Below are 16330 nucleotides of genomic sequence, written 5' to 3'. Positions count from 1 at the left end.
GACTTTTTGTCTACTTTGGTGAAGATTTTTCATCAAACAATGGAGCAAGTGCTTCCTCCTAAATAGAAGAGAATGTCTTGATTCAGTGTGAGTTCCTGGGCCCAGAGGCCCTGATTTCAAGTAAATCTGTGACCAACTCATCAGCTTCAGAAACTTATCTGGTATCCAGAGGGAATTTTTAACCAGGAGGCTCTACTTATTCTCTCCTGTATTAATATGTGACTGAAAACATGAGCTGTTGTTTGCGGTTGCGGAACTTGGGAACAAAAACAAAGACACAGAATAACCCGGTCCTAGGTTCTGACACCTCCACCACCTGTTAGGAGGACTTCCCACTCCAAGTTCAAAAGGTAGAAGGCTGCTGGAAAAGTGTTTGTTTGGGGGCCTGAGTTCTAAGATTGCACTTGCGTCACTGACTGTGTGAGTAGGCTTACCCTACGGGTCCACTGTTTTTCATGGCACAGAAACTCAACACATGATGCTTCACATCCATATAATATCCCCAAGTGCTAATGTTTACTTTGGGGCTCGCACATCCGCAGCTGTTGGTGGGAAAATGAACATCTCCAGTTACTGCTCAGTGGCGGCAGCCTCACATCTGAACTGCTGGCTGCTTCCTTATCATCTCTCCACGGGCCTGCTGAATTTCCTTGTTTTCAATTTTCTCTTAACTAAGCATTCATATGAGTCATAATAAAAGGCGAAGAGGAGAGAAAAAAATTTTTCCTACACTGGGAATCTTGAGGATCACCTCCTGGCACCCTGCAACCACTATAGATGTCTAGAGAAACTAAGGAATAAAATTTTTTGCAATATCAAAAAATTGCATTAGTCTCTAGTAAAATCTTTTAGTAGCATCTCCCCCACCTACCTTGATAACTCTAATTTTATCATGTTCTGTGCTATGATTCTGATGTAAGAATTTGATTTCTGAGGACAATGAAAATGAAAACTCTTGAGGTAACACAAGGCAGCAAGTAAGAACACATAACTGATTCAAATGAATCAGAAATGGTATGGACCTAACAGAAGCACAAGATATTAAGAAGAGGTGGCAAGAAGACACAGAAGAACTGTACAAAACAGATCTTCACAACCCAGATAATCACAATGGTGTGATCACTCACCTAGAGCCAGACATCCTGGAATACGAAGTCAAGTGGGCCTTAGGAAGCATCACTACCAACAAAGCTAGTGGAGGTGATGGAATTCCAGTTGAGCTCTTTCAAATCCTAAAAGATGATGCTGTGAAAGTGCTGCACTCAATATGCCAGCAAATTTGGAAAACTCAGCAGTGGCCACAGGACTGGAAAAGGTCAGTTTTCATTCCAATCCCAAAGAAAGGCCTTGCCAAAGAATGCTCAAACTACCGCACAATTGTACTCATCTCACATGCTAGTAAAGTAATGCTCAAAATTCTCCAGGCCAGGCTTCAGCAATACATGAACCGTGAACTTCCAGATGTTTAAGCTGGTTTTAGAAAAGTCAGAGGAACCAGAGATCAAATTGCCAACATCCGTTGGATTATCAAAAAACCAAGAGAGTTCCAGAAACACATCTGTTTCTGCTTTATTGACTATGCCAAAACCTTTGACTGTATGGACCACAGTAAACTGTGGAAAATTCTTCAAGATATGGGAATACCAGACAACCTTCCCTGCCTCCTGAGAAATCTGTATGCAGGTCAGGAAGCAACAGTTAGAACTGGACATGGAACAACAGAGTCAATTTGGAACCAATTGGTTCCAAATCAGGAAAGGAGTACGTTAAGGCTATATATTGTCACCCTGCTTATTTAATTTATATGCAGAGTACATTGCCGGGATCCAGCCCCAGCTGATCCAGGGTATTCGAAGGAGAGACGGCATAGGCGAGGATCAGGAAACATCTGCTTAATTAAACGTTAATTAAGGATATAAAGAATGATAGAATGAGGATAGCTCAGTAGGAAAATTCAGTGGAGAAAAGAGGCTGAGTAGCTTGGTTTACACGGGAGACCAATAAAACTTCAAGATAAGAAGTTTGCACCACTTACGTAGGCCGCAGTCATCCTTCCGTTCTTCTGAAGGAGAGGAGACACTGAGGCCTCCCCGGTCGGATCTTAGAAGCCCAGGCATAATTAGCAAGCATGGCGGGTTCCGTGCTCCAGATGGAGACTCAGCCAGAATTTGAGAGAGAGAGCGACATGGGGAGACCAAGTTTCAGTGAACAAGGCCCGCACTTTATTTTCCAAAGTAGTTTTTATACCTTAAGTTGTGCATAGAGGATAATGGGGGAAGGGGTGGAGTCATGCAAGGACAGCAGTTCCTGGTTCTAATCGAAGCCAGGCTTTCAAACTTATCATATGCAAAAGTTCAGGTGATTGACATCATCTTCTGGCCCGGAGGCCTGTTAACATTTTAAGAAACTTATTTTTCTCTAAAGGTGATTATTCCAAAGTCAGGCACCAGCCTCCAAAAAAGCACTGGACAAAGCTGCATTCCTATAGGGCAAAGGTGAGGTGGGCTCAATCAAGAAAAGAATTAACTCAAGGGTCCAACGTTACAAACATTGAGGTTACTACTAACATTTCTATACACCCATTATATCAATCAATACACTGCCAAGGACACAGTAGGTAAGGAGTATGGAGACTTAGCAGCAAACATTGGCCCAACAAGTGAAAAACCCTTCACCAATACAATTTCTAATCAATCTTTTAACTACTCAAAGGAATCTGTGTTTAGACAGTTAGAACATCTCCTGCCTCTCACAGTTGGGAGGCTCTGAACAATCACATGTGGCCGGAAAAACCTATTCAGGCAGGCTAGAGGATTTCCAAAGGAGTTTGTAGGTTAAACACTGTCACACACAGGAATTATTAACTGGAGCTGTAAGCTAACTCTCTTTTCAGAGAGAGGTAGTGGGGGACAGCTCCCCGTAAAGTCAGAGGTGTAGGTGAAAGCAAAAAGCAGAAAGTAGGCAGACTCTGGTTTTGGGGGTAGATGCTCGAGAATTTCCAGGGAGACTCCTGAGGCTCGATCCCGCCTTTGCGTATGCCGAGCCTCCTTCCTCATGACCTTTGCCACGGGCAAAGTGCCTCACGCTGGCTCCCAGCAGTGATAGAATTCTAGTTGAGCTATTCCAGATCCTGAAAGATGATGCTGTGGAAAGTGCTGCACTCAATATGCAATATGCACTCAATATGCAATATGCCGGCTCCCGGCAGTACATCATGAGAAACACTGGGCTGGATGAAGCACCAAGCTGAAATCATGATTGCTGGAAGAAATATCAATAACCTCAGATATGCAGATGACACCACCCTTATGGCGGAAAGTGAAAGAGAATTAAAGAGCCTCTTGAAAGTGAAGAGGAGAGTGAAAAAGTTGGCTTAAAGCTCAACATTCAGAAAACTAAGATCATGGCATCTGGTCCCATCACTTCATGGCACATAGATGGGGAAACAGTGGAAACAATGACAAACTTTATTTTGGGGGGCTCCAAAATCACTGCAGATGGTGACTGCAGCCATGAAATTAAAAGATACTCCCTTGAAGAAAAGTTTTGACCAACCTAGACAGCATATTAAAAAACAGAGACATTACTTTGCCAACAAAGGTCTGTCTAGTCACAGCTATGGTTTTTCCAGTGGTCATGTATGGATGTGAGAGTTAGACTGTAAAGAAAGCTGAGTGCCAAAGAATTGATGCTTTTGAACTGTGGTGTTGGAGAAGACTCTTGAGAGTCCCTTGGACTGCAAGAAGATCCAACCAGTCCATCTTGAAGGAAATCAGTCCTGAATATTCATTGAAAGGACTGATGTTGAAGCTGAAATTCCAATACTATGGCCACCTTATGCAAAGAACTGGCTCATTTGAAAAGACCCTGATGATAGGAAAGATTGAAAATGGGAGGAGAAAGGGATGACAGAGGATGAATTGGTTGGATGGAATCACCGACTCAATGGACATGAACTTGAGTAAACTCCAGGAGTTGGTGATGGACAGGGAGGCCTGCCGTGTTGCAGTCCATGGGTTTGCAAAGAGTCAGACACGATGAACGACTGAATTGAAAGGATTCAAATCCTGATTCTACTTGCTGTCTATGTGACTTTGGGAAGTTGCTTGACACTCCATCCTTGAGTTTTTCCTCCTGTAAAATGGGAATAAAAATCACACCTACCTCATAGAGTTGTTTGAAGAATAAATGAGCTAGTATTTGTAAAGCACTTAGAACAGTGTCTGTGTATTTATGTGTGAGCAGTGGGATCTCAACAGATTTACATTATGAATGATAGAAGTGGGCAAGAGAAATTCAAATTTCCTTTCCTTTATTTAATAAATATGTGATATCTTCCTTTTATGTGCCATGTGTTATTATAGGAGTGTTAGATATGGTATTGAAAAGAAACAAGTTCCTACTCTGTAGAGCTTCTATTTGCTGAGGGTGTTGTTTCTTGCTGGAAGTGTTCATAACCTCACATATGTGTATGTATTTTATATGCACTGAATGCATGCATGCACATGCACACACATGCACGTGGATGGACATGTTCATGCATGTGCTTACGTGAGTCCATATGTTTTCATTTGTTATACACTTCCATCTGCATATATGTATACATGCTGTGTTTGTCCAAATGCATGTACAAATGTACCTATATCTGCATGCTCTTAAATATGTACGTTTGGCTGAATGTTTGTATGTATGTTTGTGTGTACATATGTGTGTGCCAGTATACCCACACACATACACTTGAGTATAGTGTATGTGTGGGTTTGTGTGTATATGTATATATGCATTCATGTGTCTTTATCAGGTACTGCTAAGTGTTACGAAGATCAGATCTGTGTAAAGCAATACAGAGTGCCAGCAGTTGCTGCCAGTACAGAGAGTTCTGGAAAGTTTAATCCAAAGTGGTGACATTTGAGGAAACATACCTTAGCAGAGTGAGGGAACATTTTGTGGTTTAAGAAGCAAGTAGCAATTAATTCAGTCAGCAAATATGTGTTAGGCCCATACTTGGCCCTCAGATGCCATACAGGAAACTAGGGCTACCAGGGTGAAGATGACCCAGTCCTTTCTTTAGAGGAGCTTAGCAGCTGGTAGACAAGGCAGACCTGTCATCAGGAAAATCTCACTGGAAGCTGCATCCTGCTTTTCCCAGAGGAAAGGGAACTGTCACAAGAGTGCAGGGAATAGATCAACCACCTCTGCCAGGACAAGTGAGAGAAGCATCACTTAGGAGGTGGAAATGGGATAAGCATTTCAAGAGGCCAGGACAGAATGTGAAAAATGTCTAAGTGTGATAAGGCCTGCCTCCATCAAGGATCCTTTCAGTATGGCAAGCCTGCAGTCCATCTCTGAGGGGAACAGTGAGAGATGGCCCAGAAAGCAGAAGCCATGTACCATAGTATGGGTTCTGAGCTCTCAGCTTTGCCATTGGTTTTTAACAAGTTACGTAGCTGCTCTACGCCTCCGAGTTCTTTTCTATAAATGGAGATGATCCTCTGGAATTGTGTAGACACCTTCTCCTAACACATGGTGAGCCCTTAAGTGTTAGCTCTTCCAGGTCAGAAGCTCAAATGTAAAAAGCCTTGAATTCCAAGTCTAGGAGACTGGATGCTAAAATTAAGCTGGATCAACCATATCTATTCAAGTAGCTTCCCTCAGTACTGATTGTCATGTTACAACTATGTCAAGTGTTCTACAGGAAGCATTTGCCTTGAGAGTACGTCTACGGTTTATAATACCAATGGATGATAGTCCAAAAGAAATAGAGCAGTAAAAAAAAAAAAATAAATAATATATCAATTTAACCTTAAAGCAAAATTTTACTTCAAGGGAATGAAGCAGATATTTGTTCTCCCAGGCCCTGGGAATTCAGAAATAACCTGCTTTTTTCTGCCAGGGCTTTGTACTTTTCCTTTGCAGCATCACTTCCCAACCTGCAAAAGTGTAGCTGGAAGGCGAAATGCATTTCCCCATCTCTGACTTCCATATCTCAGCATCATTGTTTCTCATCCATCAGGTCTGAGGGTGGCAGTGATACCTTTCACTGTCTCGTACCCACCCTGATCTTGGCCACTGTCTTTATATGAGAAGTTTTATCTCTGGTCCTGTCATCTCTTTCTTCAAATCCAAACAGAGAATGTATAAAGTCTGCCCGTGCTCACTGTAGTCTGAGATGCTGAATGTTCTTCCAGAATCCTTAAGGATTTCTATGCCCATACTTCTCAATATTCCATCTTCATTTTTTTGGTGGTAATACAAATGTTCCCACATAGCTGCCCTCCATTCCCATTTTGTTCAGAAATTGTTATTTACTGGAGACTAAAAATGGAAAATGCACAGAGGAGCAATATGAGAAAATAAGTCATTTACATTATTTCCAATTCTCTGTAGTAAATTGGAATCATAATCCAGATAATAAAAAAAAAACAAATATTTTACTTTGAACATAGAATGTCATAAGTTTTCGTTTGTTTGTACATCTGATTCCTGATCTTATTTACTTATTGTAGTGGTTTGAATATGCAGAGTCAGTCAAGGAATTAATTAAAATGCAGAGTACTGGGTTTCCACAACCACCACTACCATAAATACTGAATAGTAGGTTTGACTGTGGCCTAAACATCTGCCTTGTTTCCAGTGCCCACATGATACTAATGGACTTCACCACTAGCACTTTAAAAGATGTGCAAGGGATGGTCAGAACTCAAGTTGGTTCCAGTCAAAGTTATCTGATGTTTATAATCCAGAAAGAACAAAACTGAGTCCAGGCGAATTGAAGGACTGCTTTTAAAATTGTCTATTTGAAAAGTAGAGCAATAAAGAGCTCTTCCAATCTGGTGCACTTACCATAAGTTGGGCACTGCATAAGTGTTGACCTTGACAAGACTTACAACTCTGGCTATGTACATTCTCCCCACCCCCAGGTAAAGGTCAAAATGAGACTTACTTCGGTTCAGGCATGTGGGTGGGATGAGAGGAGAACCTTGAAGGTCTATCTGACTCTGGGTCTCCTGTTCTTACCATTAGGTAGCTTCACCCAAGCCTGTGTTAACTGAGTTAGCCGTAAACAATTTTTTTTTTTTTTTAATGTTGAAAAAAGGGAAAATGTGGTGAACCTTTGAATCAAATGTTCAGGTCTAGGGAAAGCTGAGGTTCTTATATTCTGTTTAAAGAGATTGTGTTAGGCTGTTGAGCTGTGTTATTACAGGTTCCTGGGCTGAATTTAGCCTAGTGAGTTAAAAGCGTACCAGCCTTGTGACTCACCACTGTGAAACTGAGGTGGGGAGGGCGGGCGACTCTGCCACCAGTATCAGTAACATGAGTGAAGACTCCACACACCTTTTATATTCAGGCCTCTCACCCCTGAAACTTGTAAAGAAAAACCCACACAATTTGATTCTGTGAAACACATTAAATATTCTTGAATAATATGTGTCTTATTCACACATTGTCTGGTTTACTGTGGTGTAATCTTATTGCCCAGCCTAATGCATGTGGGATAATAATTCTTTCCCCATGTGCATATCTCTAAATGTAACACATAGAGAATAACATTTAGACATTTAAGTAGATGATTATATTATTGTCTCCCCTACTTAGACTATGAGCTTCTTGTGGGCAATGAATCTGATCATATTCATCTCCATAACTTCAGAGCCCAGCGCTTAACCCAGTAAGTATATACTTCAGTTAATGTTTTTGCCTATAAACATTCCAAGCACTGTGCTATTAATAGTGTGGCAAAACCAGCAATGTAAAGAAGTTCTTAGCCTGAGGACTAAGTTCTATAGGAATTTGGAAAAGGGAGAAGTCTCTCTCAGGAGAAACAGTAAGGCAATGGAAAGACAAGATACTAAAATTCTTTGAATAACTTCAGCATGGCAGTAATGTGCTAGGTAGTGTTCTTGCCTGGAGAATCCCAGGGACAGCGGAGCCTGGTGGGCTGCCATGGGGTCGCACAGAGTCGGACACGACTGAAGCAACTTAGCAGCAGCAGCAGCAGTCTACTTGTATGATCGTCATATCAACTCCAGCAGCTTACACAAGATCACACAACTAGTGATGAGAACTCTAGAATGTCAGCTGCCATAGTCCTTTAGGGAAGTGTGAGGGGTAGCCTTTGAACTGAACCCAGAGTAATAAGTATCTTCTCCATTGCAAACAATGAAATATAAAGTAGTCTGGATGGAGAGAATAGCATTCATGAAGCCACTAGAATGGGCTTGAGAAATGGTAAGAGTTTCGATTTGGCCAAAGTCTGTAATATCTGTAAGAGATTCCTGGAAGACGGGTTATAAGGATCAAATAGGTGGGGAGAAAATGGCAGTACTTGAGCATCATGTTGAAAATCTGTGCTCCCCTCCTCTTCACAGGCATTGTCAAGGCACTGAAGGTGGTTTTAAACAAAATACTTATTCCAAGCAGATGTTTGTATATTTCCCAAAAGTTTGGAAAGAGGAAAGTGCAAAGGAGAAGGAGTAGCCTATAATAGCATTGTACCAGGGGACCTTGAAAGAAATACAGGGAATTTGAACAGAATACAGGGAATTTGACAGTTTTTCCTCCTCCTCCCCCTCTCTGGACACCTCCTCCACCTTCTTTCTCCTCTTCCACTTTTCTTCTTCTCCTTCTCCTTCTTTTCTAAATTCATTGATTATGCAAAAGTTACTGAAAATTTTGGATGCTCTTTATATTTCTCCTATTACTAAATGTATAAAAGTATCTTTTGAATTTCAAATGAAGTTTCTCTCATAATTGGCAAAATATAATAAATAACTTGTTAACTTTAAAGTAGTAAGAATAATTTATTCAATTTTAAGCTGGGCTTTCATTAAAACTTATTTTATTTAATGGCAGTATCCACTTGACTTGAGGGGCCATGATCAAAAGAGAAGCCCAGAGAATTTGGCTTGATATTTCTACCCTTTACACAAGACATTTGCTGATTTGAAATCTGCAGCTGAGATTCTAGCAAGCTAAGCACCAATTTGGTAACCTCCCCAGGACGGAAGGACAACAATTTGAGTTCAGGGATCATTAAGGATGAAGGATTACTGGTAAACACTCTAGACTTTTAGTTGGGACCATAAGAGTAAACTGGAAAAGACAAACTTTACTGAAGCCTGGCTTTGAATCAAGTCAGCACCTAATTAAATGCAGTTAAATCTCTCCCTCTTCAGCTAACTGCAAGAAGCAAAACTGTATTTTTTCTGGAGGAAGACAACTTAAGAGGTTCAACTTATACATAAAATTTTTCATTTACAGTTTCTCCACCAAAAAATCTTAGGTATGCAAAATATAAGAATTTTCATAAATCAAGAGAAAAACCAAACCCACAGATGATTGAGATGTTGGAAGTATTATATTCAATAAATTATAGGAAAAGATGGAGAATTCAGAGGACTGGGAAGTTTAGAAAGAACCAAATGGAAATTCTAGAGCTGAAAATGCAATAACTGAAATTAAGAACTGAAATTAACAGCAGATTCAATATAGCCTAAGAAAGAATTAATGAACTGGTCAGTAGGTCAGGAAGATATCATACTGCCACATAGTATACAAAAGGATGGAAAATACACAAGAGTATGAGATATGGGCATGGTAAAGGAGTCTGGCAGAGATATAATCAGAAGCCTAGAATGAGAGGAGATATATTATAAAGCAGAAGCTATATTTGAAAAGATAATTTCCAAAAGTTTTCCAAAACTGGTAAAAGAACTCAAGTGAATCATTTTAACATTAAAAAAAAAAAACTATTAATGCAGTTCCATATTTAAAAAAGAAGAAAATGATAGGATTATTTTAATAGCTGCTTAAAGAAAGACCTTTCATAAATAAAATGTAAGACAGATTCATGACTTTAAAAAAAATCTTGGCAAACATAGAACAGAAAGGAACTTTCTTTATTCTGATTAAAGATACACACAGAACAAAACACTTAATTCAAACATCAAACTTAATGGTGAAGTAAAACTTTCCCATTCTCACCACTTTTATTCCACATTTTAGTGTATGTCCTAGCCACAGCAGTAAGTCAAGAAAAATATAAAGATTATGAGAAAGAAATACAATTAATATCATAATTGACATAACACACATATAGAAATTTTAATATTTTATAGATAAAGTATTAAAATCTATAAATAATTTAGCAATATTGCTATTCAAAAAGTCAGGACAGAAATAAATTTTATTTTCATAAAGGAGAAATGTTTATTTAAAATACTAAAATTTTAAGTAGCATAATTTACAGTAATATAAAAAATCCAATACCTAGAAGTAAATTTAATGGCAGATGTTAAGGACATCTATGTACAAATCTATGAAATATTATTGAAAGAAACTGAAGAAGACACAAATGAATGGAGGGATATATGATGTTTACTGATTGGAAGACTCAATATTATTTTCTCCTTTTTTTGTTCTTTCCAGTTTCTTATATGGACTCAATGAGTCCAGTTCAAAATTCTAGCAGATTTGTGTGTGAGGGGGTAGAAATTGATGGTCAAATTCTGAAACTTTATGGAAAGAGCCAATAATAAACAAGATAACTTTGGAGAAGAACAAAGTTGGGAGAATTTAATACTACCAGATATATATAAAAATTGTTATAAAATAATAAAGGCTGGTATTATGGCACGGGTAGACAAACCAGGGCTTCCCTGCTGGCTCAGAGGGTAAAGCATCTGCCTGAAATGCTGGAGACCTGGGTTTGATCCCTGGGTCAGGAAGATCCCCTGGAAAAGGAAATGGCAACCCACTCCAGTACTCTTGCCTGGAAAATCCCACGGACAGAGAAGCCTGGTAGACTACAGTCCATGGGATCGCTAAGAGTTGGACACGACTGAGCGACTTCACTTTCCCTTTCAGACAAACCAGAGGAAAACAGATTAAGGAGTCTAGAAACAGACTTACTCATATATAAACAATTAATTTATTACCAGGGTAGTACTGCAGATCTGTGAGGTGTGACCTGCCTCTTGAGAAATCTGTATGCAGGTCAGGAAGCAACAGTTAGAACTGGACATGGAACAACAGACTGGTTCCAAATAGGAAAAGGAGTACGTCAAGGCTGTATATTGTCACCCTGCTTATTTAACTTATATGCAGAGTACATCATGAGAAATGCTGGATTGGAAGAAGCACAAGCTGGAATAAGATTGCTGGGAGAAATATCAATAACCTCAGATATGCAGATGGCACCACCCTTATGGCAGAAAGTGAAGAGGAATTAAAAAGCTTCTTGATGAAAGTGAAAGTGGAGAGTGAAAAAGTTGGCTTAAAGCTCAACATTCAGAAAACGAAAATCATGGCATCCGGTCCCATCACTTCATGGGAAATAGATGGGGAAACAGTGGAAACAGTGTCAGACTTTATTTTTCTGGGCTCCAAAATCATTGCAGATGGTGACTGCAGCCATGAAATTAAAAGACGCTTATTTCTCAGAAGGAAAGTTATGACCAACCTAGATAGCATATTCAAAAGCTATCATATTACTTTGCCAACAAAGGTTTGTCTAGTCAAGGCTATGGTTTTTCCTGTGGTCATGTATGGATGTGAGAGTTGGACTGTGAAGAAGGCTGAGTGCCGAAGAATTGATGCTTTTGAACTGTGGTGTTGGAGAAGACTCTTGAGAGTCCCTTGGACTGCAAGGAGATCCAACCAGTCCATTCTGAAGATCAGCCCTGGGATTTCTTTGGAAGGAATGATGCTAAAGCTGAAACTCCAGTACTTTGGCCACCTCATGCGAAGAGTTGACTCATTGGAAAAGACTCTGATGCTGGGAGGGATTGGGGGCAGGAGGAGAAGGGGACAACAGAGGATGAGATGGCTGGATGGCATCACTGACTCGATGGACGTGAGTCTGGGTGAACTCCGGGAGTTGGTGATGGACAGGGAGGCCTGGCATGCTGCGATTCATGGGGTCACAAAGAGTCGGACACGACTGAGCGACTGAACTGAACTGAACTGATGGGAAAAATTGGATGTTGCCCCTTGCCTTATACCATCAAGGTGAAAGTGACTCAGTCATGTCCAACCCTTTACGACCCCATGGACTATATAGTCCATGGAATTGTCCAGGCCAGAATACTGGAGTGGGTAGCCTTTCCCTTGTCCAGGGGATCTTCCCAACCCAGGGATTGAACCCAGGTCTTCCTCATTGCAGGCAGATTCTTTACCAGCTGAACCACCAGGGAAGCCCAAGAATACTGGAGTGGGTAGTCTATCCCTTCTCCAGTGGATCTTCCCAACCCAGGAATCGAACTAGGATTTCCTGTACTGCAGATGGATTCTTTACCAGCTGAGCTACTAGGGAAACCCCATACATTAAAAATAAATTTCAGTAGATTGTATATACAATTTATAGACAATGGACTATTATTCAGTAATTAAAAAGAATGGCATCTTGCCATTTGTGCCATCATGGATAGACCTCAAGGGTATTATGTTAAGTGAAATGGATAAGACAGGAAAAGACAAATACTGTATGATCTCTCTTATATGTGGAATCAAAAAACAAATCCCAAGCTCATAAATACAGACAACAGGTTGTTGGTTGCTAGAGGCAGGGAGGAGAAGGCAATTGCACCCCACTCCAGTACTCTTGCCTGGAAAATCCCATGGACGGAGGAGCCTTTTAGGCTGCAATCCATGGGGTCGCTAAGAGTCGGACACGACTGAGCGACTTCATTTTCACTTTTCACTTGCATGCATTGGAGAAGAAAATGGCAACCCACTCCAGTATTCTTACCTGGAGAATCCCAGGGACAGGGGAGCCTGGTGGGGTCTATGGGGTCACACAGAGTCGGACACGACTGAAGTGACTTAGCATAGCATAGAGGCAGGGGGTGAGAAGTGGGAGAAATGGATGAAGGAGGTCAAAAGTTAAAAATGAAAAAAAGAAATGAGGAATGGATACCAAACCTTCCCAGCTAAGTTCTGGTAACGAACAGTGGTTCAGTACTTCAGTGAATTGTGAAAATGACTCTGAACTCTCATCATTTGTATTTTTTGCATGTTCCTCCCTCTGCCAGGGTAAAAGTAAAAGCAAAATTTACTAGTTTACAGGGTTTGTTTTTTTTTTAATTTTCCATGGAAGTTTCTTTTCTTCTCACTATTCTAGTTTAAGTTTTATCCTAAAAAATTCCAGGTCGCTTGTCAGATTATTTTTGTCCTTAATAAAGTTTGGTTGCATCGCTTGATTAATAACAGCCCAAATGAACTCCAGCCACACAGCTCCAAAGAAAAAGAATGCAGTAAAGAAGAAAAGAACACCTGTGGACCTGCCAGAATCTAGGTTGCAGATTGGCAGATGGCAGAATGTGGGGAGGCTGTGGATGATGACAAGGACTGGCCAGCTTTGGGGGACAGCGCCCAGGGACAGCATAACAGGTGTGCCTGGACAATGCAAGGTCGGAAGGCCTGGCAAGTGGAAGCTGCTTCACGTTGTCTGTTCAGTTGCTGCCTCTGGTCCACACTGCTGATGGCCTTGGGAGTTATCTCTCCAAAGAGTGCCCAAAGAGATGCACTGACTTGGACACACTCCAGGTTTGCCCAGAGGTGCTTTGAAGTGATGGACTGGGTATTATTTTTTAAATCACTCAAGAATTCTTCCCTTGGTAATAAAGAATTTAGAAGGAGTGAGAGCAAAGTCAGAGTGAAAAGATAATACGAACACACAGCATATATCCAACAGAAATAAGTACCTGTGTGTACCGAAAAGCCCTGTCCAAGAATACCCACAACTCCATTCCTATACTCTCAGGGTTGGAATAAAGCATGACTTCCAGAGCCAGACAGCCTGATTCTTATTCCACATATCACCTGCTCTCTGTGATCACTGGTCAGTTACTCACCCTGCTGGCTCACAGGTTCTTGTTTCCCAGATGGGTCTCGTAACAGTAATTGTGTGGATTCACTTCTATGATAATTTACAGAAAGCACCTAGAAGAGTTCCTGGAGCAGGTAAAAACTACACAGGTGTTAGCTCTTACGATGATGGTGTTGTAGAGAAGACCTAAAGCTTTTCAGGTAGGCTGCAGCAAGACCTGGAGTGAGTGGCCACAGCCGAGTTAGAGGAGGCCTCTGATCACCAGGTCAAAGAGGAAACAGGCCCTCGGTGGGGAAGCCTGTCTGGACCCACACATGGTGAGACCCTTCTGCTCGTCACGTGCTGTGCTCCTTTGGCAGCCATGGTCAGGCTGCCGGGTACCCGCATCCTTGGCTCCCAGGAGATTGTGAGCCCTGGGAGGACAGTGATTATGTTTTTTCAGGTACTGTTTCCCCTGCAGTGCTGAGCATGCTGCCTCATGGAGAGCTGTGCTCAGTAAACGTTTATCAAACTGGATCCTACCCAATGGAGGAGAGAGAGAATATTATTCAGGGCCTAAGATGTGATCACAGCACTTTTCTTTCAAAACAAGATTGCCTTTTTACACTTTTACTTTGAAATCATCACTTCACTTTTACAGAGGAGGTATTAGAGGCTCAAGGAACTCAGCTCATTTGCGCAAAGTCATGTAGCTGGAAACGTCTCTTTCTCCCTGAGGTCCAGGGCTCTTGCAGACCATCCCCCTTCCCCCCAGAGCCCAGGGCAGGCCCAGAGAAAGAAGAGAGGAGCCTGGCCAGGGCTAACTATCCCAAGAACGTGGATGTCGGGAGCAGGTGTGTAGGTGGAAGGGGAGGGCTGAATGTCGATCTCTTGTCGTTCCATCAGCAGTTTTTGAAAAATCCCAATGTATTCCTTGTGGGATTTTCTATAATTCATTTTTGCTCTCGTCTTCCACACTATTTATTTACCTAAGCCTTTGTTCTCTTTGAAACTATTTGAGCCACATGTCATTCATTCGCTGTTAAAACCCTGGACCCTTTATCCTGCTCAGGTTTTGTTTTGTTTTTCCTCTCTCCAGCTGCTCTGCATAGCACTTAATTCTCAGATTCTCTGGCCTGACTCTCATCCAGCGATGGGTCGCCTTACACTCCCACCCCCACTCAGCCAGTAATAGGTCCCAGGAACAGAGGATCCAGCTTCAAAAATCTATTTTTCTTTTTTGTCTGCTTGTTGTCTGAAGCGTGGCGCAAGGTTAGATCAGTCAGTCTAGGTGTAGTGAAGCCCTCTTACCCTCTCTGGGGGAGATCCTAGCCCCATAGAAACTTGGCTGGTTTTGGCTCTGGGAGGGAATTCCAGGCTTTGAAGAATCTGTCAATGTTCAACTAATCCCACAAAACCTCTGGACATTTTTTGATGGAACCAAAACTCACACCAAGGGAGGAGGCACTGAGTGTGGCCTCAGAGGCTTAGGGAGAGAGAACTGGGGAGCCAACTATGATATTTTCCTCTGAAATTTCAGGCCTCTTTCCCAGGTTCAGGTGTCCAAAAGAATCTGTCTGAGCAAGTCCCATCTCCCCTTAGTGTTGTCCTGAATCATCTCACCAGTCTGCTCTATGTCTTTGAGGGGACTGTCCGGGTGATTACTTCGTTTCTCACCTGCAGAGTGCCTTCAGAGAATTTGATAAATGAGACCATTTGTCTAGGGCCAAGAAAAGATTACTATCTCCCGGGAGAAGTTGGACACTGATATTTATTTAGCAGTTTTTATATCCCAGGCACAAGGCTGCTTGCCTTATGTGTAGGGTGACCATACATTACAACTTGCTCAGGGCTTGGGATGGGGGCGTGCTTCCTGGGACACTGGGTGTACAGAGCTATTGTTGTTGTTGTTGTTCAGCCACTAAATCATGTCCAGTTGCAACCGCATGAACTGCAGCACACTAGGCTTCCCTGTCCTTCAGTGTCTCCCGGAGTTTGCTCAAACTCATGTCCCTTGAGTTCAGGATGCCTCATCTTCTGTCGCCCTCTTGTCCTCCGGCCTTCAATCTTTCCCAGCATCAGAGTCTTCTCCAACGAGTCAGCTCTCCGCATCAGGTGGCCAGGTAGATGCTGTTAGTCCCACCTCCCACCTGAGAAAACTGAGGCCCAAAGAGGCGAGTTAGCTTATGCAATGTGCTAAGTGCTTATGCTTATGCACTAGCTTATGCTGCATAGTGCACACGTGGTGGACCTGGGAACCCAGTATAAATTGTCTGCCTTCTAATCCAGAGCCTGTCCAACCATGTTCTTCACAATACAGGGTTGCATCTTCTTCAGATTCTGTAGGCCAGTACTTCACATCATCTGTTTGTGTCTCCTTTGTCTTATCTATCTCTAGGCTACTGGAAATGCTTTTCCTTTCCTATTCTCTCCCCCTGCTGACTGAGGAGACTCCTGCTTCCCCTCCTTCAGGAGGTCCTTCGTGATCACCCAAACTAGATCAGGGGTCCTGGCTCCATAGTT

At 41.8% G+C, this 16330-nt stretch overlaps 1 protein-coding gene across 14 annotated transcripts in view; it reads left to right on the top strand.

Annotated features, from left to right (window-relative positions):
* FGGY (FGGY carbohydrate kinase domain containing) overlaps positions 1-16330 on the top strand; it is a 514571-nt gene that overhangs the window by 274336 nt on the left and 223905 nt on the right. Inside the window, exon 1 of one of the 14 annotated variants that reach the window (XM_055585699.1) lies at positions 13983-14145. The exons of 11 other annotated variants lie outside the window; for them this stretch is intronic. Coding sequence is in view for 1 of the 3 variants with exons in the window: in XM_055585695.1 (XP_055441670.1) it covers positions 14649-14661 (13 nt within the window). In the remaining 2 variants the exon portion in view is untranslated. Of the gene's footprint in view, positions 1-13982; positions 14146-14168; positions 14271-14295; positions 14662-16330 lie in introns of those variants that run through there. 2 more of the 14 variants (XM_055585701.1, XM_055585695.1) reach the window with 2 other exon arrangements.

The sequence above is a fragment of the Bubalus kerabau genome, chromosome 6 (assembly GCF_029407905.1).
Source record: "Bubalus kerabau isolate K-KA32 ecotype Philippines breed swamp buffalo chromosome 6, PCC_UOA_SB_1v2, whole genome shotgun sequence".
NCBI lineage: Eukaryota > Metazoa > Chordata > Mammalia > Artiodactyla > Bovidae > Bubalus > Bubalus kerabau.
The sequence above is the reverse complement of the archived record's forward strand: the minus strand, read 5'-3'. Positions and strand labels throughout refer to the sequence as shown.